Here is a 24,692-nt window from a genome sequence, read left to right on the forward strand (position 1 = left end):
TTTTGCTACCTATACCAACCAAGTCACCTTCCTTACCTGTTGTTTGTATTTCTCATGGAATCGATTATTACCACTCTTATGTTGCCTCCATAACCTTTTTTCTCTGTATTGCATGCTTAATCTCTCATTCATCCATTTCACACCTACTTATTTAACCTTCTGACTCTTGGAATACATTTAGCCAGTGCTTCTACTAGATAGTTCTTGAATATCACCCAAGCAGCATTAATCTCCTTTCCAGCCAACTCCTCATTCCACTGCACCAGCAGTCTGTCTCCTGAGCTAATCATAATCACTAGCCCTGTAGTTCCACATATATGTTTTCCTCATAGAAGTCTTCACACTGCTGGCAACCACCTAGGTATTCACTTCATGGTCACTCTCACCAAGTGGAGGGTGATTTGACACCTCATTTCTAATAACAGATTGGAATGCCTTGCCTGAGAATATGGTGTATGCAGAGAATCTGAATGTGTTTAGAGCAAGATATAATGAGCTGTCTGTATGAAAAAGGGCATAATTGACTCCATGGGGTTTTAGGATAATAATAATAATATTAGTGGAAATGCACTTCAAGAGATGCTGAAATGTACATATTGAACACAGTGAAATCTGCACACACACACACACACACACACACACACACACACACACACACACACACACACACACACACACACACACACACACACACACACACACACACACACACACACAGGATTGCAGTGAAATAATGAAAATAACATTAGTAGGTCTTCACAAATAAGTTTAAGGCCATTATACAAGACATTCCATTTGGACTACCATGTAGAGATTTGGGTCTCCAGGCTTTAAGGGCAATAAAGAAACATTAAAAGAGGTTCAAAGGGGAAGAGCTACAATGATTTCAGAACGTTGGTATGCTGACACATGAACAGATTGAATTAACTGTGGTTTGCAGAATCTATCAAATAGGTGCAGGAGGAGTGATATGAGAGAGAGACATAAATTGGTATGTGGATTTGATAATATAGATAATGATTATTATGCCCTCCATGGAGTTGGCAGACTCATCAAGGTTCATTTAACAGACAACATATCTATCATAATGAATCTTAAAATGCTTAAGATTCATTACATTAACAACACATTGTGTTAATGCAGTCCATTCACTGACAATGCTCAATGTAAAAATCTATTCCTCACACCCCTCTTCACCACAGTCCTACATAACTTACAGGGATGGCCTGTGGTTCTACCCCTCTCTCTTGTCTTTTTATAATACTCTGCATTAATCCGATAAATGCCCTCACTAACTTGTAGCTGCCGTAGCGCAGTTGGAAGAATAGCGGAACATTGCGCCCTTTGATTGGAAAAGACATGGGTTCGATTCTCATGGTGATGAGGGGAATCCTTATATGAGTGTTTTCAGTTGAAGGTGTTTTCTTCCTAACCACAAAACTTTGCAATCTGCATTTCTTCAACCTCTTTCCATAGCCATCATTCCAAAAGTCCTGATATTGTCTTAGTCACTCATCTTTGGGACCCTCTCTAATGTTTTGGTGTCATATTCAAAACTAGTAATCCAATCTAAGCACAATAGTCCAAGTGTGGTCTGACCATTGTTTTATACAGTGGCATAACAACATCCTTATCCTTACATGTTAGAGTTCCTTTAAATACAGCACTACAATGTGTAGTCCTTGGAACACTTCCAATATTACTGTCTAAACTTAACTCTACTCTCAACCATCACTCCCAAGTATCAAATGTCATCCACTTTCTGCAGTACAGCACCATCAATGTAGTACACATCTTTATATTTCTGCATTCCAAAATGCAATACCTTGCACTTATTAATATTAAAACTACAACCTTACACTTTTGCCCAAGTTAAAAGTCTATTCAAATCTTCCTGAAAAGAATTAACATCAGCATTGACATTGCCAGTGGATTGCAAGGGGATATCCAGTTGTTTGCAGATGATGCGAAGCTAGGAAGGGTTATTAGTAATACTGCAGATGTGGTAGCCTTCCAAGAGGATTTGAATAAGCCAGATAGATGGGTAAATGAATGGGGTTACCTGTTTAATGCAGCAAAATGTAAGGTCTTGTCTTGAGGTTTGGGAAACATCGATGGGATGTTGCATACTCTATGGGAGGAGTTATACTGGAGGAAGTAGGGGAGACAAGAGATCTGGGATTGATGATTGATAAAAACCTGAAATTTAGGGGACATCTTGCAAAGGTGGTGATGGTAACACAGAGGATTGCTGCAATTATGAGGAGGACACTGACCTGCAGAGATAAAAGGGTTATCATTCTGTTGTATCAGTCTCTGATCAGACCACACTTAGACTATTGTTCTCAGATTTGGTCCCCAGGATTTAAAGGGGATAAATTAACTGTGGAAAGGGAACAAAGACAGATGACAAAGATGGCTTCAGGACTGTACAATTTTGGTTATGAGGATCGGCTGAGGGAATGTGGACTGCAGAGTTTGGTGGATAGAAGAAGGAGAGGTGATATGATTGAGACTTTTAAACTGTTGAGTGGTGGTTACAGGGTTAAGACTGGGGAGTTCTTTCGCTTGGTTGGACAGTGGGAAGAAGTGATGACAAGAGGCCATCCCTGGAAGTTACGAAAGAAAACTGTGAGCAAGAGGGTGAGGAGTGGTTTCTTTGCATGGAGGGTGGTTGAACCGTGGAACGCATTGCCTGATGGAGTGGTGAGAGCGAGAACGGTCAATGAGTTTAAGGAGTGGTATGATAGACTTTGTGTTTCTTAGGAGGGACCTCCCCTTGATGAGTCTTGACAGACTTTATGGTCTTAGGAAGGACCTCCCACGATGAGTCTTTTGATTCTATGGAGGCCTAAATAATAATAATAATAATTATAATTCTCCCTAACTTTGCATCATCAGCAAACAACTGATGATTCCCAATCAGTCCACATGATAATCACTTAAAACAAATTAAGCAGCAATGGCCTAAGAACAGAACCATTGGTTACCCTTCTTTTTTGAGACACTGCCCCACGGCTTGTTGGTATCATTCACAGAATCAATCTACAATTCATCTAACCAACATACTACCTCTGCAGCTTGTACACCAACTTTTCATGTAGTAATCTATCAAACACTTTTGCAATGTCCAAGAATATCACTATATATTATTATTATTATTATTACTACCCCAAGACCTCATGGAGCCAAAGACTCATCTGGGAGGTCCTTTTGTCACACACACAGCTCATCATAGCGTGTTTTAAACACATTCAAACTCCTTGCAGACACCACACTCTCAGGCAAGGCATTCCAATCATTCACAACTCTGCACGAAAAAAACCTTCCTCTCACTCCCCTATTCACACCCTCTTTATATAGTTTCCAGGGATGACCTCTGGTTCTCCCCTGATCTCCCACTATTCTCTGTAAAACTTCTCCAGCATTGATCCCATAACAACCCCTTACCAACTTGTAGGTCTCTATCATATCTTCCGTCTTCCTCTTGTCCACCAGACTCTGCAAATTACATCTTCTCAATCTTTCCTCATACTCGACATTCCAGAGGTCAGAAACTACCTTAATCAGTCTCCTTTGGACCCTTTCCAACATCTCTTCATCCTTCTGAAAACCCGGTGACCAAATCTTGGCGGAATAGTCCATGTGTGGCGTAATCAAAGCCTTATACAATGGAACAAGAATCTCCCTACTTCTACATGTCAGTGTCCTCTGCATCATTCCAGAAGCCTTTGTGTTGTCTTCACAATTTTGGTGATGTGTCCCCTAAATTTTAGATCCTTATCCACTATCACTCCCAGATCTCTTATTTCCTCTACCTCCAACAATATATTCTCACCAAGCATAAATTTTGCATCCATAATTATTCTTTCTCTTGCTTATCATATAGTGAAAAAATTCCTTTGAGTTAACCTTGGCCTGACCAGCCAATCTCCTCTCATACTGCACCTTTTCTTTCTTTATCCTGGTCATCACCTTCTTAGTTTGTACTTCATACCTTCATGGATCTGATCACCATCAACTGTCTGATACCTTATGCATAACAAAGTTTATTTGATTTCACTGTTCATCTATTTCTCTCCTACTCTATTTACTTGTTTAATTCTTGATATGCGGTTATACTTTGCTTGTATCAGATACTGCTTTATGAATTTCCATGCACTGTCAACATCTCTGCAGTTTATCTGCCCAACATATTGATGCTAGTTGACTACAGTACTATCCATATTCACTCACTTTATACTTCTACAACATTTCTTTTTTGACAGTAACCTTTCTTATTTCACAAGTACCCCATGATCTCTCTCTCTCACCAAGTGGTGGCGGTGGCAGTACCTCATTAACCACATCATCTCGTGAAGTTGTCACCAAATTCAAACAGTAAAGCATCTAGTTTCTTCATTCACATGCTACTTAAGATATTTATCCTTCAGAAATTCAACAAACTTACTCTCCCTGTTTCTATACACTGTTTGCCCCCTTTCACTCTATATTCCTGTAAATAAAATTTCCCATCAGGATCACATTTTTTTTTACATGCCCTACCAATTTGTCTAAACATTCACAATCTGTATTCTCTTCATTCCCTGACCTATGACAGCATCCTAGCAGATATAATAGAACTGTTAATTTCAGCTGCTCATCACACAGATTCAAAATTTACACAGACTTATCAATTTTTGCACTTTGTGTATACAATTCCTTTCTATTCATTAATAGCATACCTCCTCTCTTCTTTTCATCTTTCTTTCCTTCTGCAAAATTGTATATTCTTCCATTTCTTTTCCCGATGTCACATCATCCTCAGACAAACAAGTTTCACTTATACCAATTATTTGGGCATTTCTGACTCAAACAGTGCAGCTGTCTCATTTCAAATGCAAACTCAGCTGTCTTATTTCAAATACTCCTTGCATTTGTATATAAACAAAACAATCCTGATGTCTTTTGAGGCCATTTTCCCAGTACCAACATTCTCTTTTCTATCTCTATACCACACCTCTCTTTCTTTAGTCTGACCACTCCTGTTTCCCTGATCCCTGATTCTTATTACCATTCATATCTGTCTCATCACCTTTATGCATGCATTCCATCACCTTTTGCTGATGCAATCACATTTTAACCTCAAACCATCTTCCTCCTGTTGTACAACCCATTTAGTTGTGCTATCCTGTCCACAAGTCCCCTTTGATCATTAGCTGCATTAACGCACTTCAAGGAGTTGCACTTCTTGATTTTCTGCTTTCTCAGCAAGTTGCAGGAGATGTTTTTCAAAACAACACGGGAAGGAAAAGAATGAGATGTTATTCATGGAAGTTGAATAAGTTTGGTGATCAGGGAATTGGGGATTGCATTTTTCTTGTGGCAAATAGTGAGTGGAAAATGTTGCCAGTGGAAGTTGTGAATGCAACTTCAGTGAGCGAGTTGAAGAAGTTGTATGACCAACATTGTGTGAGTGTGATTGATTATCCCAGAAAGTTGTTTTGTTAATTTAAATTTTAAGTATAAATATATTGTATGCTTTAACTAATATTATGTGTGGAGTAGGTCTTTCATGATGAGTCTTAAACTGCATGAATGTGCTAGTGTAATAATAATAATAATAATAATAATTATTATTATTATTATTATTATTATTATTATTCGTGACACCTCCAAGGAGTCCAAAGACTCATCGTGGGAGGACACCTATTGTACAACTCTCCATCTCCACCACTATATTAATCCTCTACTACCAATCATCTACATCAGCACCATCTGCTGCCCACCATCACCATCACAGCTAGTATTTTTTGTCTGTAAATTGCATGTGTTCTGAAGAGCCAATTTGTCTGTATGCGGGATGAAATGAAACCCCAAGTTTCCGGGAGAAAAACCCTGCTACCTCTGTATGAGATTGGCTAACTCACCTTTGATTGAAAAAAGTCCATAAAAAATTCCTCCCGTCACGATGAGAATCGAACTTAGACCTTTTCCAATCAAATGGCGCAACATACTGTCGTTTTTCCAATTGCACTATGGAGGCAATAATAATAATGACACTGTTGTGATAATGGCTTTTTCACAAGCAAGCAAATAAAATAATGTAGCTATTCTTGAAGCAGGGAGAGAAAATTCAGTACAACAGACTGGAAACAAAAACATTTCTTTGACTTGCTATTAAGTTTTACTTTCTATATCTGATGGAAAGCCATTCTTTCCTGAACAGTTTATTATTATTATTGTATGACACTTCCAAGGAGTCCAAAGACTCATTGAGGGAAGGCACATACTCTACAACTTACCATTGTAGAGTATGTGCAATCCAGCAACTACAGTGAACCACATCATCTACTCCAATGCTGTCTACTTCCCAGAACTACCACTAGTGTATTATTATAGTATACTATTATTTACTTCCTGCTTCCATGCAGTTAGCCAAGTGGCTATGCGCTTCACAACTATATGCCTGGAAATTGAACCGTGTCCCTGGTTCAATTCTCATCGCCGACGTGAGGGGTTTAAGGATCTTTCTGAGACATAATCAAATTAGCTGGTCTTGGTCATGGACAGCAGGGTTTTTCTCTCCAGTTTATCTTGGGTTTTTCCTCCTGAAAGCATGCAAACCGGCACCTTGAACACAAATGGATTACAGCCAGGAATACTTAAGACACAGCCATAGGCCTGATCCATCAGCTATGCTGGTCCCGAGCCCAGATAAAATTAGAGGGATTGAGATGGTGTTGTACTTTCCTGTAAGAGGAGTCGCACGGCTGTTATATCATCATATGAATAAATAAATTTACTTCCTGTTAATCAAACAAAGAATAATTAGTGTACAACACCCTTCCAAAAAGAAAACTATAAACAAATTATTGGCTTCTTTTGCACTATCACATAATGATATTGCAATAAACAGATATTGACTGTCAATTTTGTATGAAAATTTTACTAAACAGAGTGGTTAGCATATCTGCTCTCCAGCCAAAAGGCTGCAGGTTTGAATCCCACTGTGGGCATCGATTTTTGTGGTAGTCTGTGAAAATACTAGTGGTGGTGGTGGGCAGTAGATGGTATCGATGTAGCTGTTGTGGTTCACTGTAGTTGGTAGATTGAGTGGTAGAGACGGAGAGTTGTAGAGTAGGTGCCCTCCCTCAATGAGTCTTTGCAGGTATCACAAAATAATAATAATAATAAACCTATTGGCTAAATTCCTAAAGAAATAGTTGGGGGGATAGTCGATAATTTAAAAGAGACTAAAATGATGTAATAAATTACAGTTAGTGAATAATAGAAGTCTCAACTTCAATAGTAGTTTAGTTTTTGTTACACAAAAATAACCACAGTTTGAAAGAAAAAAATTTCTTTCTGTGAACATTGAAATTTTTACTTAACAGCTTTACAAGATTTCATTGATATCTAGCAACTGATTTGCTTTTTCCCACCTTTCTAATTTTCCATATAAACAAATCTGTTTCATTGTTGAGCACTCTCCTTTCATAAAAGCACCATGTCACTTCCAATTGGAAAACTAAACTTCCTTCACATTATGAAAATTATGGAGAGCCACCTACCATGTTAGAGTAAAACTTGAGTTTAATATAAACCAAAATATACACGCGATGTTTCGACCTTCATATAAGGTCATCATCTGGAGTATACACATATATACAAAGAAACAAGCTGCAGAACAGTCTACATGGTATGCTAAAGTTATTGATCAACGTTAAAATTATTGGCTTGACCTATGGTGTGAAAAAAAAAAAAAAACTTACTACATCAAAACTACAGTTCTGTTATTATTATTATTAGGTTAAAATTAAAATAAGCAGGAGAACAATATTGTTCATGCCAAAAAAATTACTTAAGTATACATATTAATTAGAACAAAGCAGTATGGAAAGCAGCCAAGACTTCAGAGTCAGCAAACCCTGACTTTAGAGTCTTTAAGACTCTAAAGTCAGAGTTTGCTGGAAAACTAAGTGGGCTGAATGTGTGCCATTCAAATTTTTAGTATTTTTATGCCACCATTATTGTTAAGATTGGGGTGGTTAATTGAAATTTCACGGAACTGAAATTTAAAGAAGCAGGTGAAATTGTGAAGCCTTCTGTGCACAGCAGAAGCAGATGACAATTCTTGTAGCTGATGTAAAGTCAGATTGTTGCTAATTAGGGTATCACTCCTGTTGTGGTGAACAGATAATCAGAGATATTAGTCACCCACTGTGGTTGTAGCCCATGTCCTTCTATCACCGTATCACTGAGATGCTATTTGTGACTGTTGGTATTGGTTCCACAGTCTGTGCACCAAGGTGCGACTCACATGCAACCATTTTGGCTACCTGCATCTGACTTTGGCTGGCATCTAGTCTTACGATGGATTACCACTTCAATTCATTGGTAAAATGATGTCTTGCAGCTATATCTTATAAATGTCTTGTTCTCACTCTAGACATGAAAAACCACTCCAAAACATCCACTTTTATGCTGTGACTCATTTGTATGTGATAACTAGTGTGCATGTATAGGTGCTAAACAAACTAAACTATAAACAAAGTTAGTTTGTTAAAAGATTGACATCATCATCATTATTATTATTACTTGATACCATCAAGTGATGTTTATGGGAGGACACTCCACTCAATACAATCCACACCACATACTTGTTCGTCTACACATTTTCCAGAATTCATGAACTACACACAACACAATCCAATGTCACTAATAGTAGTACATTTTGTCTGTAAATTGCATTTGAACTAGGGCTGAATTGCCTGTATCCTTTCTTCCTTATTTATGGGTATATTTATTCTTTCTTTCCTCTTCCTTTTTCTTCTTCCTATCATGGATTTTAGGCCATGTACCCTGTTCCGGCATTTATTTTATAACTGTATAGTATTTTTGTCTGACAGCTATTGTTCCTTCGATTTTGATGTTCTAACAATTTTTCTTTATATTTACTTGTAGAGTGGTTAACTGGATTCTCATATTATATTGTTCTGAAATTTCATTTAATTATTTTACTGATCTTTGTAGATCATCTTCTGATGTAGTTAATACATTTTGTTATAAACTTTATTTATTTATATTTTAAAAGTTGAGGTGATAGGGTACATCTTTACCACACTTCTCTTTATGTCTTTCCATTCTGATATTTCTTCTAATTTGACTTCTATTTTATTTCTTTTTTTATAGCCAGATTATATTTTTCTGAGAGCTTATGAGCTTATGTAACGTTCAGCATAGGAGGTGACTATTGTTTAGCACTACTTAAAAAACATGAACTCAGCCATAGGCCCATCTTTCAGCTTTTATTACTACAATTAGGTTTCTCTGGCCTGACAGCACTGTTTCGTACTGTTGGTTCTCATCAAAAACCAAGCAGAAGCAAACCATAACAGAGTACAAACCCTCTCTAACCGAAGCAAGCATCTCATGTCAGAAAGTTATATTGTTCATAGCCTTTAGGATCTATAATTACTAATTTTGTGTGTGTACCAGGATGAGGCAGGTGACCAGTGGTGTGCCTCAGGGCTCTGTGCTTGGGCCATTGTTGTTTAATTTGTATATAAATGATATAGGAAATGGCTTAAAGGGAGATATTCAATTGTTTGCTGATGATGCAAAGTTGGGTAGCGCAATAAAAAATCAAGCTGATGTTGAAAGTTTGCAGGATGATTTAAATAAGCTGGTAGAATGAGCAAAAGGTAATGGATGTCAGTTCAATGTGGAAAAGCGTAAAGTTATGCGTTTTGGGATTAAAAGATTACCAGCTGTGTACTACATCGATGGAAAGGTACTCCAAGAGATTGATGAGGCTAGTGACTTAGGGTTGTTGGTAGATAGGGAGATGAAGTTCAGGGGACACATTGCTAAGGTGTCCAAGATTGCACATAGGATTACTTGGTTGTTGAAGAACACACTGACATCCAGAGATAAAGAGGTTATCATTCTGCTTTATAAAGCATTGATACTTCCACATTTGGATTACTGTGCACAGGTCTGGTCACCTGGATTTCTTGGAGATGAGGAGGCTGTAGAGAAGAGTGACTTCATTGAGAGCTTGTGGATTGCAGAGGTTAGTTGATAGGTGGAGAAGAGGGGATATGATAGAAACATTTAAATTACTGAAAGTTTTTATAGGATTGATGCAGGGGAAATGTTTCAGCTGTCTGATAGTGATGGAAGAACAAGAGGTCATCCCTGGAAATTAAAAAAGAGTGTGGTTAACAAGGATGTGAGAACAAGGTTTTTTGCCTGGAGGGTGGTGAATGAGTGGAATTCATTGCCTGACTTCGTTGTGTGTTCTTCGTCTGTAAATGAATTCAAGAAGAGATATGACAGATAATGTTTTGCTAGTTTGGGTCTCTTGCAATGAGTCTACTGACTCTATGGAGATATCCATAATAATCATAATAATAATATAATTTTTTGTATAGATTATAAGAGCTGGTTTGGTATATTTAGATCAGTTAATATTTTAAATAAGTTTTGTCTTAATTTTATCAAAGGTTTCAATGAAGGCCACATGTGTTTCTTTTTGAAATTCTCTTCGCTTTTCAATTAATAACTTTAGAGTGAAAATATAGTCTATTCAAGATCGGCCTTTTCCAAATCCATTCTGTTCTTCTAGTAGTTTGTCCTCTACAATATAGTTCAGGTTCTCTTTTAATATTCCTGCATATATTCTGTACTCTGCATTTGAAAAAATCCCTTATAGTTACTGCAGTCATCTTTATTTCCTTTAAAAAAAAAAGAAAAAAAATTGGGATAACCAGTGATTTTTTTTTCAAAGAATTGGGAGTTTTTCCAGAAATCCAGACCATGTTAAAGAATTCCAGAAATACTTCATTAAAAATTTCTCCTGAATTTTTGTACAGTTCCATGACTATTACTGTTATTACTATTATTCCTAACACCTGCAAGGAGTCCGAAGACTCATCGTGGGAGGACACGTGCAACTGTCTCAACCACTACACCAAACCTCTACTACAAATCATCTCCATCAATGGCATCTACTGCCCACCACCACCATGACTAGTATTTTTTGTCTGTAAATTGCGTGTGTTCTGAAGGGCCCATTTTGTCTGTATTATGTTGTCATCTCCTGATGTTTTCATATTTTCATGTTATTTATTTATTTTTTAGATCTGACCATAATATTTTTATGGTCAGATCTATAATATAATATTTACTTCTTTTTTTCATCGGTCTCCATACGTTTTGAAAATAGGTTACCCATTTTCCTAAATCTATTATTTTTATATTACCTTTTCTGTGACTTCTGTCGTGAATTGTGCTACTTTTTTTTTCAGTAATACAAGTGGTGCTGCTTTTGGAGTTTAGTTAACCAACATACCAATGGTAACTCACTACAGAGCTTCCCATAATCACCTGCCTTATATTTCCACATATATCCATTTTTGGCAGGAACCGTTTCTTGTTTCACCACTTCTCAAACAAGTACCTCATAATCATTCTCACCAACTGACAGCAATATTATACTCAATTAACAACTATATCTTGTGGAGTTATCACCAAATACAAAACATTGTAGCCTGTAGTTGCTTCAGTCACATGCTGCTTAAGATAATTATTTCTCAGAAATTCAACAAACTCACTCTCCTTGTTCATATACACTATGTCTTCTTTCCATTCTGTATTCCTGTAATTAAATGACATCAAGTAACACTGAGGTTTAGTGGAGTCTGGAGGGGATAACAATTGGCACAGAAGCAGTGATGTTTTTATGCTTTATACTAATGCCAGGAGTATCCGGAATAAAGAAGATGAATTTTTGGTGCTGATAGCATCGGCCTGGCCAAAGATTATTGGGATCTCTGAGACGTGGTTGATGGAAGACGATATAATAACAGAAATAGAAGTAGCATGGTACAGCATTTTTCAGCAAGATAGGAAGGGAAAATGTGGTGGTGGAGTACTGCTTATGATAAGTGATGGAAGTGAAGATGACTTATGTCCTGTAAGAGTGGATGCTTTGGAAGGCAGTGACATTAATGGTTTTGAAAGCATATAATGTGAGAGGTGGGAATGACAGGATAGTTATTCAGATGTTGCTACATGCAAAGGAGCACAGAGGGTGAGGAGCAGGAGATGTTTAGGCAGTTGAGCTTGACAAATGCAAGAAGAATGATTGTTATTTGAGATTTTAACTACAGCAGTATAAACTGGAAAAAGGAAAATGCATGCAGTAATAAGGGAATGGAATTCTTGAGGGACAGTTGTCTTAGGCAACATGTAATAGAGGGAACAAGAGGTTCAAGAGTTTCATATTTGGTTATAGCATCAGAAAAGCTGATAATAACTGAGTGACATCTTTCTCCCCACCCCCCTTGTGGGAAAGAGAGTGACCATGTAGTTTTTTCACAGCTGCTAACGCTATACAAAGCCCAAATCTGCCATCCATGGAATATTGCACCTATATTTGAGAAGGAGCACCAAAATCCTCTCTAAGATTGCTCGATTCTATCCAGAAGAGGGCAGTCTAGCTAATTAATGATCCTTTTCTACATGCACACTTTAATCCCTCTCTCACATTGTGCCTCTTCTACAGATAGTTTCATGGATAGTGCTCTGCTGAATAGGCCATTATTATTCCTCTACTCTGCTCCAAAATCATTAAAACAAGAGCCACTGCTAACTAACTAACATCTCTTTACCCTCCATCTTGAAACTCATTGACCCAACCTCACTGTCTCCTCTTTCACTTATCTACTTCTGTCCTTTGAAACAGTCTTCCCACTCGCCTTTCCTGAGAGGGCATAATTCATCTTTTATCACGAGTAACCCTTCACGACCACATTTATCCTCTCTCTCTATCCTGCTGAAATATGCTATACACTTTGATTTCTATCCCTGTAGAACATCCTCCTCACTTCGATTTCTATCCCTGTAGAACATCCTCCTCACTTCGATTTCTATCCCTGTAGAACATCCTCCTCAGTTAACCAAGTGTCACCGATACCAACAACCTTTGGAGAGGCTTAGTCAATCAATGAAACAAACTTATTCCTTTTATTTCTGATGCTCCATTTGTATACTGAAAAACTAGTGCATTGCCAGTATTCTTATAGCCATTATTATTCTCCTTGTACTTCACCGAGCTCTGTAATATTGCGTACACCCTCTCATTTCTCAAACCATTATCCCTGCATGAGGCCATTCCTGCTGCCTTCCACCTGCACAACTGTTGTTTTCCTGCCTTGATACACTTGCTTGACCAGTAAATGAGTCTCTCCACATGCTTGCACTAATCTGCATTCAAACATAATCCACCTCTTGCATATAACTCTCTCCTCTCTTCAAGTACTCCATGCATCCACATATTCCATCTCTATTCCTTCACATTCTCGCTATCATCTCATTTGTTATTACTGCTCTTCTCCTCCACTTCTTATTATCATAAGCAACATACTCACTATCTTTCCTCAGACACATTTCAGCTGTACTATATGTGACATCAACCTCAAATCATGCACTACCCATTTCTGTTATCTCCTTCATATTTTCGCCCCTTTTCACTGCTAATGCCATACTCCATCATTTCACCAGGCAAATATTTCTATGGCACTCTATTCTGCACATCCTGAATCATTGGCTCTCCATGCTCTGAACAGTTTTATTCACCCTTCTCTCACTGCCATTCACAACTCTTAGAGCTTTCAATCTCTCTATCTATTCTATGTCTCACTCTCCATCCTCTATCTCATCTATCTATCCCTTTCTACATGGAAACTTCCTGTCGTCTGCTGTCCCTCCCATTTTCTCATCTTCCTCTCTCCATTGCCTTCTGATGCTGTTCTCTTACACCTACTCTCATTCTTCTCATACTAGCCAACTTTTCCATCCTTATATTTTCATTCACTCTCCTAAACTCAGTTCAATCTCCAATCTCAGCAGTTCTATTTTCCTCTCCACACATCTTACTTTCTATTTACATGCATGCACACGATCATGGCCATCAGACAAATCATCTCCGTCTGCTTCACTGTTCAAAATTAAATTCATATGTTCATCTTTAATATTCTCCCCACCCTCCAACACACTACTGTTGTCTACAAACTGAATTTCCGACATTTTTAAGGCACTATCTCTGCTGCTGCTAAATCCCGAGATCAAGATACTGCCTTGAAAATGTCGGAAATTCAGATTGTAGATAACAGTAGCGTGTTGGAGGGTGGGGAGAATATTAAAGATGAACATATGAATTTAATCTTGAACAGTGAAGTAGACGGAGATGATTAATGGGATATGTGCATATGCAACGAAATCATCAACCTAGTCTTTAAATGGTGGGAGACTGGGTGTCTTGCTAAAACTGGCAGCCAGTATATTGAATACAATCAACATAGCTGGATACAATACTGAGAAAATAAAATCTAACAAAATACCACACAGACATACAAAAAAATCATCCATTTTAAAAGTGCAATCTTAAAAACCAGTATTGGCAATGAAATAAACACAATATCTTTCTTTACTACTAATAGTTATCTTGTTTCTTTTTTTTTATAACAGCTGATGACATGCATTACCTCTGTCTTCTTGCTTCCAGCACCCCTGCATCTTTTCTCTACAATCTTTTATACTTCCATCCATCAGTGGCTTTAACAGGCACTTAAGCACTTATAACCTTCCAAGTACCCTTGGATTTCTTAACCATAATACGAGGATAAGGCATTTATCCCCTTGCCTCCAAGTATTCTTGTCTGTACATTGCATGTGTTCTGGTTTGTTTGTTTTGAGAGACGAAAAAGCAAAGACCAGATACACCATTATTCGAAAGAGACCAGATAAAGGTTCCTCACATCATAGACGGGAATCAAACCCAGGTCTTTCTGATCAAAGGGCATCATCTATACTGACTGAGCGATGGAGGCTCCTCTTTTATACTTACTAGCACTTTTCCTAATGGTTGGAAGGAAGCATATATCTGACCTATTCCAAAAAAAATGGAGATAAAAGTCAGCTGTCAACTACTAACCAGTTGTCATCACCTCGATTATCTGCAAAATAATGAAGAAAGTCATCAACAGACAATTTTAACAACCACCTTTAAGCCTATCAGTTAATCAGCAAACTCTTGTATGTATTCCACCAATTTAAATCCATTGCTGACCCCTTAGCTACACCACCAACCAGTGGACAAGTGCAGTGGAATGATTCAAAGATACTGTGCGACCACAGATGAGAGACCCGTTGACACTTCTGTGAATGGCAGAAGAAGGCGAATCCATCCCAATAATAGGGTAATCAGTGCATTTTGTGGGATGAGTGTTTATTATTATACATTGGAAAATTAGCTTTTCTTTTATGAAAATTCTGGTTTTTAAAGTGGTAACTATTTTGCTTGTACAACAGTTGGAAACTTATTTTTAGCTATAAAGCATGTGATTTTGTGTGTTGGTAACGAATTCATACATCATCTTATTCCTTTCTTCACTTCAACATGAATTGGCTCTTCCTGGCAGGTTGCCAGCCGAGGATCTCACATTTGTAGTTGGATAGTATGTGCTGTAGCACGTGACATTTTCAGGCTTTTTATCCAGTTTAGCATTGATGCCAGCTAAGCAAACTGTCTTCTGTCAGTCTATCTACCACCAGCCTGGTTGGTTGAGTTATTAGTGTACTCACTTTCCAACCAACAGGTTGCAGGTTCAAATCCAGCTGCAAGCATGGATGTTTGTGATTGTGGCACAGTATATGACACAGTATGACCTTTACCATCCTTGCACGATTAAAACCATAAATCATTACCATCATCATCATTGTCTGCTTTCCACCTCTCTGGAACTGTATGGCTAGCTTTCTCTTTCATCATTCACTGCATATCACAGTATATGGCACATTATCTAGACATCTTCACCATCAAAGTAGGAATGCCGAATGGATCTGTTCTATTGCCTGCCATCTTTCTCATGTACATAAACAACCTACTCTCAGTCACCACTAATACCATCCGATGATATTTACCTTTCTCATGCCAGTACACTCTTCATCCTACTTCTTCAAGAATCACTCTCCAATATCCAAAGCTTCAAGATCTGCAATGAATGCTGTAAACAATGAGCCCCATACCATCTTTCAATGGGGTGAGATAACCTGGTCACCTTCAATGCCACCAAAATGCAGTCTTGCCTTTTTCTCTCATAAACAAGATAACAGATAACTTTTCCCCTTAGCAGTAGTACACAAATCACGAGGCTGTTCATCTTGGACAGGCATTTATCTCTATCCTATTCTGTCATAAACACATCAATCACATCAATAGCTTTCTTGGCCTCTTAAAAACTAGGCATTCTTTTCTGTTCAAGATGCTAATTTTTTTTCACACATCCAATTACTAACTTGACACATATCCCACATTTGACAATCTTTAGAATACCATTCACACGTTTGTAGTTATGCATTTAAAACCTAAAAGTTGTCAATGATGTCCAGAGGAGAGCTACTCAGCTCATAGATGATCCTTCTCTCATAGACATACTTTCATCCAGATATCAAGTTTATCACCGAACTTGAAGTAAATGGTTCACTGCCCTTTCTAGACATAAAACTTACCAGGATGTCTGATTCTTTAAAAAATCACACACAGATAGATACTCGCATGCATCTTCTCACCACTATCCAGCACAAAAATTAGGCATCATATCCACTTTCAGTCATCATGTCAGGTTCGTATTGTCAGACGAGAAAGAACTCAAAAATGAATTGAAACATCTTAAAAGGACCTTCACAAATAATTGTTACTCTTCCAAAAGTATTAATAAACTATGCCACCATCATCAAATGACTGCTGAGGCTTCTACCAAACCCAGAGCTCACATCTCCTTATGTTACATCAGTTCTCTCTCTCTCCTAAACTGGCAAGAATTTTGAAGAATTTTAATATCAAAACGTGTCTCTCCACTCTTCCTAAACTCTGGTCAGTTCTAAACTACCCCAAAGAAAATCATCATCTTCAGTTTCCAGGTGTCTACAAAATTATATGCAACTGTGGGATACGGCCAAACTGAAAAGTCTATCTTTCTATGTCTCAGAGAACACCAGAGCGACATCTCATACAATAGAGCCAGCACACTCTCCAGCCCTGTCTTGTTCTCAATTAACTCCAATGATGAAGGTCGCCATTATCAAATACATTGGAATTCTACATCCAACATTCATATATGTTACAATTAATTAAAATGTCATATCCTGGAATCAAAAGAGATAATCCTTGACTCTTCCCACATGAACAGCAATCTCAGTTACAGTCTGCCAGACTCACATAGCTCTGTTATTTGGTTATTGGCAAACTCGTGAAGTCATACGCTCGCATGTACATAACAACAGAACTATAGCTCGGACTCCAATTCAAACATAACTACAATTTTTAATGTTCTGTTGTTGTAATGGTGCAATGCTTTTTATGGTCTTTCATTTGCTTTCTATGGTACCACACCTAACGAAGTCAGCATTCCAACGAAAGTAGTTGTGTGGTTATATTAAATTTACTTATTTCCCTATTATCTCTGAATTCAGTCATTAAATAATATTTAACATATATAATCATATGTAACAACCGTTATATAGATATACAAGAATCTGCTGATTTTAAAAATATTTCTATTATGCATTGCATCATCAAGCATGCTGCGCATGCTTACGCATTCATGTTTGCATGTTTGACTAACTATGGCTGTGATATATTCTGACAAGTTGGTACTATTGTTTATATTGAGCTGTTTGGGATCCAGCACCATTTCTAAAGATTTCCAATTTTTTCTTTCATTTATGTTATAGCAACATTGTAATAGTTTGGACTGATCCCACAAGACAATGTCTCGCTGCTGAGACACCTTGCAAGTCAGCTGGAGAGAGAATGTGATTACAAAGCTTTATGCAACATATGTTCTTCAGTGTGGTTTTGAATAGATTTCTCAGTCTGTCCCTAGTCCTGCACTTGCACCATAGTTGGTGCAAATGCAGCTGGATATTTTAAGGGATGAGAACACCTGGATATTTTAGGGGACCGTGTTGAAGTTTTATGGATCAGTTTAGTTATCAAGGGAGTGAATTGTTCCAATGTATGATTTGTTAAAGGGTGCTCTTGTTTTAGTAATCTGATAACTTTTCACAACAGAGTAACAAGAGCAGTGGATGAGGGTAAGGCATACACTGTTATATTTTGGATTTTTCAAAGACATTTGACAGTTTGCCACATAAGTTTATTTTTAAATTGCAACATATGGGTTTGGATATTAGGTTAGTGGACTGGAATTGGTGATTGGCTCTCTGGTAGATATCAGAGTTGTATATGGGGAAGCAGTATCAGAAGCAACTAGGACCATTGCTGTTCAATCATGTCAATGATTGTTACAGGACTACAGGGACATATTCAGTTGTTTGCTGATGATGTGAAGCTAGGGAGGGTTATTAGTACTAGCATTGATGTTTTTGCTCTTCTAAGGGATTTGGAAAGGTGAACAAAGAAATGGGGGTGTCAATTTAATTCTTCTCTTGACTAATTTCTCCAAGACCTTGACACCGATTCCTGATGTGCTAATCAGTCGGTAATTTACAACAGCAGTCTTGGAACCTCCTTTATGCAGTGGAACTATTTTCCCCTCTTTCTACCTCCTCGTGACTAACCCAGACCCAAGACTCAAATTAAACAAAATGGTCAAGGGAACTGACAATTCTTTAGCCGCTTCACTTACGACACGAGCTGGCATACCATCCAATCCCACAGATGTATTGACATTGAGGTTTTGCAATAGACTACTCACCTCCACTTCATTCACCACAATTCCCGTATAATCTATTGGTTCATTCATTTCTGCAATGTCACCACCTGGATGATATACTCTTGGAAAGTGCTCGCTCAGTAATTCAACTATATCAACTGATTCGGTTACCTCCTTACCATTGGCATTCTTTAAAATCATTCTGCCATATACATTTTTTCTTTTACTTGCAACATATCGAAAAAACTGTTTAGGATTCTCTTTAGCCTGTATGACCAATGTTCTTTCATAATTCTCCTCTTTTGCTTTTCTTACCACACTCGTTGCCCTTCTGGCCTGCGCTTTATACTGTTGATGTGCCTGTCGGTCACCGTTCTCCTTAAATTCCCTCCATAGTTGTTTCTTTTTTTGCAGCTCAAGCTTAATGGTGTTATTCATCCATTTAACCCCTACTTGATTTATTATTCAGACTTTAGGTATACAGTCAGCCATTGCTTCATGCAAACACTTCTTAACCACCTCCCATACACTATCAACTTCTAGCCCTTGCAGTTGTACCTGCCATGGCAGTGAACCAATCAATCTCCTAAGCTTGTCATACTTACCAGCCTGATAAGTCCACATGTACTCTGTCTTAATTGTAAATTCCACACCTTTAGCCACCTCCCAAGTCAAGACCCTATGATCACTCTCACCAATTGGTGGCAACGTGGTCATATTCGTTACAGCCAAATTCTCAGATGCAATCACCAGGTTAAGCACTCTCTGACCCCTAGTATTTTCCATTACATGCTGTCGCAGATAGTTATCCCTTAATAACTGCATAAAATCCAATTCCTTCCTTTCATGTGTTCTCTCCTCCTTCCAATCAATGTTACCATAGTTGAAATCTCCCATAATAATTACCCTCCTTCCACTCATTTCTTCTATTTGCTTATGCATACTATCTCCATCACCTGGTCTATAGCAGCACCCAACTGTATATTTAGTTCTGCTAGTTTCAATCTCCCACCAAATAGCCTCAAATATGCTCTTTTCTCTATCCTGCAGTTCCACTTCTATTCTTCTTGGCTGTAGCTCATCAGCTATCATCAATAACACTCCTCCCCCACAATAAATTTAGTTTAATCCTTTATCCCAGTGAGAGCAAACAAAGTCTGCGCCTGAAAATATCTTCAGGACTGAATATAGTGTTGTATTATCTTACCTGGGTAAGTAGTACACCAGGCAACTCATAGCAAAGGTGGAGCAAGGCACCAACACTCCTATCCCAGTATCTCCCATAATGCAAAACACATCTCCTTATGGATATGTATACTGTTATGCATTAAGGGATTGGCCACTATCCAGACTAGTTTCGACCTTTATTGAGGTCTCTTCAGTGTGAGCCAGGCTCATAGTTGGAGATACCAGGCAGAAGCAATAGCAAGGTCATCTTTACCTAAAGGATTAAACTAAATTTATCATAGTCTAACCTAGTGAAAAATAAACTTTCAACCTCCTCCCCCCATTTTATTCTCCCTGTCACTCCTGAACACACCATACCCCTCACATTCAATCCCACTAGCTGTGTCATCTTCTGTCAGCCATGTTTCACTAATGCCAATAACCTATGTTGTGGAAGTGCCAACCGAGGCCAAAAATTCTTCCTTCTTGTTCCTAATACTTCTGGCATTAGTATACATGAATTTCAGAAGCTGATTTGTCCCATCCCTATTTTGATGCCTTATACTAACTATCCCGTTATTACACACATTCTCATACTCAACTGTCTCCCTAATATCTGCATATCTACCCCCCTCCCCTTAATAGCTCTAGTTTCCTTGATTCTGCACATTCACTTCCACTACATTCGACAACGCCTTTTCAAGTCTCCGTACACCAAATCCATTCAAATGTCAACCATCTATTTTATGTGAATCCTTTCACCTATCGAACTCATTCCACACCACTCATCAAACATAATTCATACATAAAGTCATTAGCAATTATGGCCCTCCTTTTATACTCTTCACTGTCATATCACAGCAACAGACTCACCAACCTAACTCTCTCACTCTTCTCTTTTGCTACCTCAAGCAATTTCTTCACATCCTCACTCATAGCCTTTTTGTTTCCTTTCAAATCATTTGTACCTGCCACCACTATCGATTCTTTCACCCACTGCTTTTGCATTCTAATTGACTCGCTTACATTATTAACGTTCGCACCACGTTGGTACGATTTTGTTAAACTCTCAACTAACACACCTCTTACTAAGGAATCTCCATACAACACACACTCTTTCATTTTGTTTACATTCACTATCATACCCTTATTTTTTCTATCATATTTTTGCCGATTATTAGTCAGTACGCTTGGTAAACATTTTTGTCAATGTTCCAGCTGCCGATTTGCCCTATGTATCACTCCGCGTAATAGAGCGATCTCACTCATTGCGTCAGTGTCATCATTTTTATTCTCCAATGATTCATTCAATCATACTGTATGTTTACCTTCATTCTCACTTTCAACGCCACTCTCGCAGCTATCAGGTACTACCTCATAAATATCACCATTCATACCTCGAATATCACTGTTATCTAGATTCTCACTTTCATTAACGATATCACTCACACAACCTGAAGCACTCTTTGAATCCTCATATTCTTTACACTTTTTGCACACATTAACTCCACTATCATTGTTTAACCAGACTCCAACCATTCTCCTCAATGTATACATTTTGCAAATGGTACACTGAATCAAATCCTTTAAGTTTAGATTTTTAGACAAATATGGCAACCTGGACGCCATCTTTGTATTCCTCTTTATGGGAGCCATGTGCACAGATAATCGTATCTATCAATTTACTTTTAAATTACTCAAAAAACACACAAAAATCACCCAGACTCGCTAAAATACTAAAAGTAAACAATACTATGTAAATACTATGCAAATTCATCAATTTTTACTCAAAATATCACTTATCTGTTCAGGAGTTATCCTCAAACACGACATACCATATAGCCCTCTAGTGGCTATATGATTGAGACATTTAAGCTATTGAAATGGTTATGATTGTGTTAATATTGAGATTTTTTTATATGGTAGAAATAGGGTAAGCAGCTAGGACAAAGGGCCATCTCTGGAAGTTGCAAAAGGAAGTGGTGAGTAAAAAAAGTAAAAAGTAAGTTTTTTTGCATGGAGATTGGCAGAAGCATGGAATTCATTGCCTAAGAGGATGGCAAACATCCAGACAGTGAAAGAGTTTGAGGAGTGGTATGATTAACCTCACCTGATGAGTGTTGTGACTCCATGGAGGTCAGGAAATAATAATAAAGGACAAGTGTTAGTTCAGCAGTACAGCATTTCAGTACAACTGGAGAGATGCCATTGGAACAAGACTTTTAGTGTCTACATTGTTTAATATTCTTTTATCTTTTTGCCCCAAACCTCAAGAGGATATGGTGTATATCAGTCATCTGTACAGGAGTTGGAGGAAAAGATTAATGCTAGGAGATCAGTATTTATTTTTAAATGCTGTAACAGTGGGGGTTATCTGGATAAGACAGAAGTGGAAATACAGTTGAACAGAAACTGTGTCAGGTGGATTTGCTAGGAAAGTCACAGCTTTCAATTGGATAGGAGGCAGGTTGCCGCTATTGGCTTTCATGAAGTCAGATTTGGATTTCCTAATGATTGTTTTGTACTTATTGTGTGCTTCAGTCTGGGCTGAGTACAAAGATTGGGTTCTTGTTGCAAGTCATCTGTGATAGGCTGAGTTTTTTTAATTCAGTTGCTTTCATACGTCTTCTCTTCTTCTTCTTCATATATCTGTAGCTTAGAAATAAATTAAAGATACCAAGAAATTATATACTTGCTTTAATCCTTTATCCAAGTGTAAGCAAACAAAGTTTGCACCTGAAGTATTTTCAGGACTGGGGCAACGTGGTAAAGGTGGTATAACTTCACATCACTTGCCTTAGTATCCCATAATGCAAAACACATTGCCTTGCAGGCATATATAATACTATACATTATGAGAAGGGTCACTACCCAGACCGGTTTTGACCTTTATTGAGGTCTGGTCAGTGGGACCCAGATCCAGAGGTGATACCAAAGTTAAAGTAATATAGAAGTCATATTTTCACATATGAGTTGCCTAAAGAATGAGGTGAAAATTTCTATGCCAGTGAAGATTATTGTTGTGAATCACTTAGAGCCAGCTATTTATATTAGAAGAATGGAAGCAATAGTCTGACCATGGACAGGAACAGTATAAGTTCTTTAGGTCAACCTACTTTGTATACCAAAGGACACAAGATTAGGAGTGTTTGGAGAGATGACATTATGTGTGAGAGGAAATTTACACAAAATTTTGATCTTTATTAACAAGAGGAGAGGTGACCTCTTCAGCACAATGAAAGAGAATTGGTTACAAAAACAGTTCTTTTGATATCTGTAGAGGATATTGGAGGAGAGGGATATCGAGAATTTAGTTAGGTTGATATACTTTTGTGTTAGAACATTGCTTATACATGAAATGTGTACATCATCTTCATCTTGGTCAGTGGTATTGGCAAAGGGGAGCATTTGGATTTGTAGACATCATGGTCACCTAAGAAAATCACTTCACAGTTTAGATAGATGAGTTGCAGAAGGTTATTTTTCCATAATAAGAAAATGAGATCAGAGTGGTTTTCAGAATTTGGAGCATGAAAAATACAGCAGATGAAGGTTACCGAATCAGGAAAGGGGATACTTATGTGCTGTATGTTTGCAATCTTTAATGGATGAGAGTCACAAAAAATAAATAAATAAAATAAACATTTTAAGTTTTAAATTATGTACCTTTTTTTTTAACTTTCCAGTATTAACTTAGATATATATATATATATATATATATCGAAGTATCGTTTTATTGCAGATAACTGGTTAAAAGAAAACAATTCTTTAGCAGGAATAGGAACGCCCTATGTTTTATGTGGAAATTCCTCAGGTGCAAGGTTAGTTGAAATCTAAAATGAATTATGCTTAAAATTAATGTTAATTTTAATTTACATTATATAAGGGGAAGGTAGTCTGGAAAGTTCTGATAAACACTAGAACAGTAATTAATTTTATATCTTCTTATACATCCTTAAAAGATATTTTCTGAAAAAAGCATTTTTTATATGAAAAAAATTTTTTTTATATAAAAGCACATTTTTGTTTTAGATGTTTATCAGAACTTTCCAGATCCTCCTCATATTGTAGTATTTTTGAAGAAGATAAAAAATAAAGAAATTAATTTGTTGAATCTCATACAAAATGCTGATACCTACGAGGGTGGTCTGAAAAGTTCTTGGCCTGACAATGAAAAAACGAATTTATAATTTCAAAATTATTTTTATTTTTCAACATAATCTCCCTTAAGACTAATACATTTATTCCAGCAATGCCATTACTCCAGTGCCATTATCCCTTCCCTGTAGTGGTTCTCAGTAAGATCTGAAAAATACCCCTCTACAGCTGCAGTCACCTCTTGATTTAAGGAAAAATGCTGACCAACGAGGAAGAGTTTTCGTTTTGTGAAGAGATAGAAGTCTGAGAGAGAGAGAGATATCTGGGGAATATGGTGGATATTCCAACAATTCATAGTGCAGATCCCTTAATTTTCCCATTGCCAAAACACTTTTGTGGGCAGGTGCATTGTCCTGATGAAAAATGATTTTTTTTCTTCTGCAAACCAAGTCTTTTCTCACAAATTTTTTCTTCTAGTCTAGTTAAAAGATTGGAATAATATTCCTCAGTTATTATTTTACCCTTTTCAAGAAAATTAATAAAGAAAATGCCTTTAGTATCCCAAAACACCAATGCCATGAATTTTCCTGCTGATGGAACTGACTTTGTCTTCTTTGGTGCTTAACCAAACAGCGACTTCCGTCCGCTGTTTGGATTCTGGTGTGTAATGGTGAATCCAAGTCTCATCTGTTGTAATAA

General features: G+C 37.5%; 1 protein-coding gene across 1 annotated transcript in view; it reads left to right on the forward strand.

Annotated features, from left to right (window-relative positions):
• Positions 1-24,692, forward strand: part of LOC150099804 (sodium channel protein para-like) — a 1,646,355-nt gene that overhangs the window by 296,470 nt on the left and 1,325,193 nt on the right. Inside the window, exon 8 of the mRNA XM_090403494.1 lies at positions 23,638-23,716. Within this exon, the coding sequence (XP_090259620.1) occupies positions 23,638-23,716 (79 nt within the window). The remainder of the gene's footprint in view (positions 1-23,637; positions 23,717-24,692) is intronic.

The sequence above is a fragment of the Typopeltis vanoorti genome, chromosome 14, assembly GCF_054136105.1.
Source record: "Typopeltis vanoorti isolate ZY-2024b chromosome 14, IOZ_Tvanoo_1.0, whole genome shotgun sequence".
NCBI classification, from domain to species: Eukaryota; Metazoa; Arthropoda; class Arachnida; order Uropygi; family Thelyphonidae; genus Typopeltis; species Typopeltis vanoorti.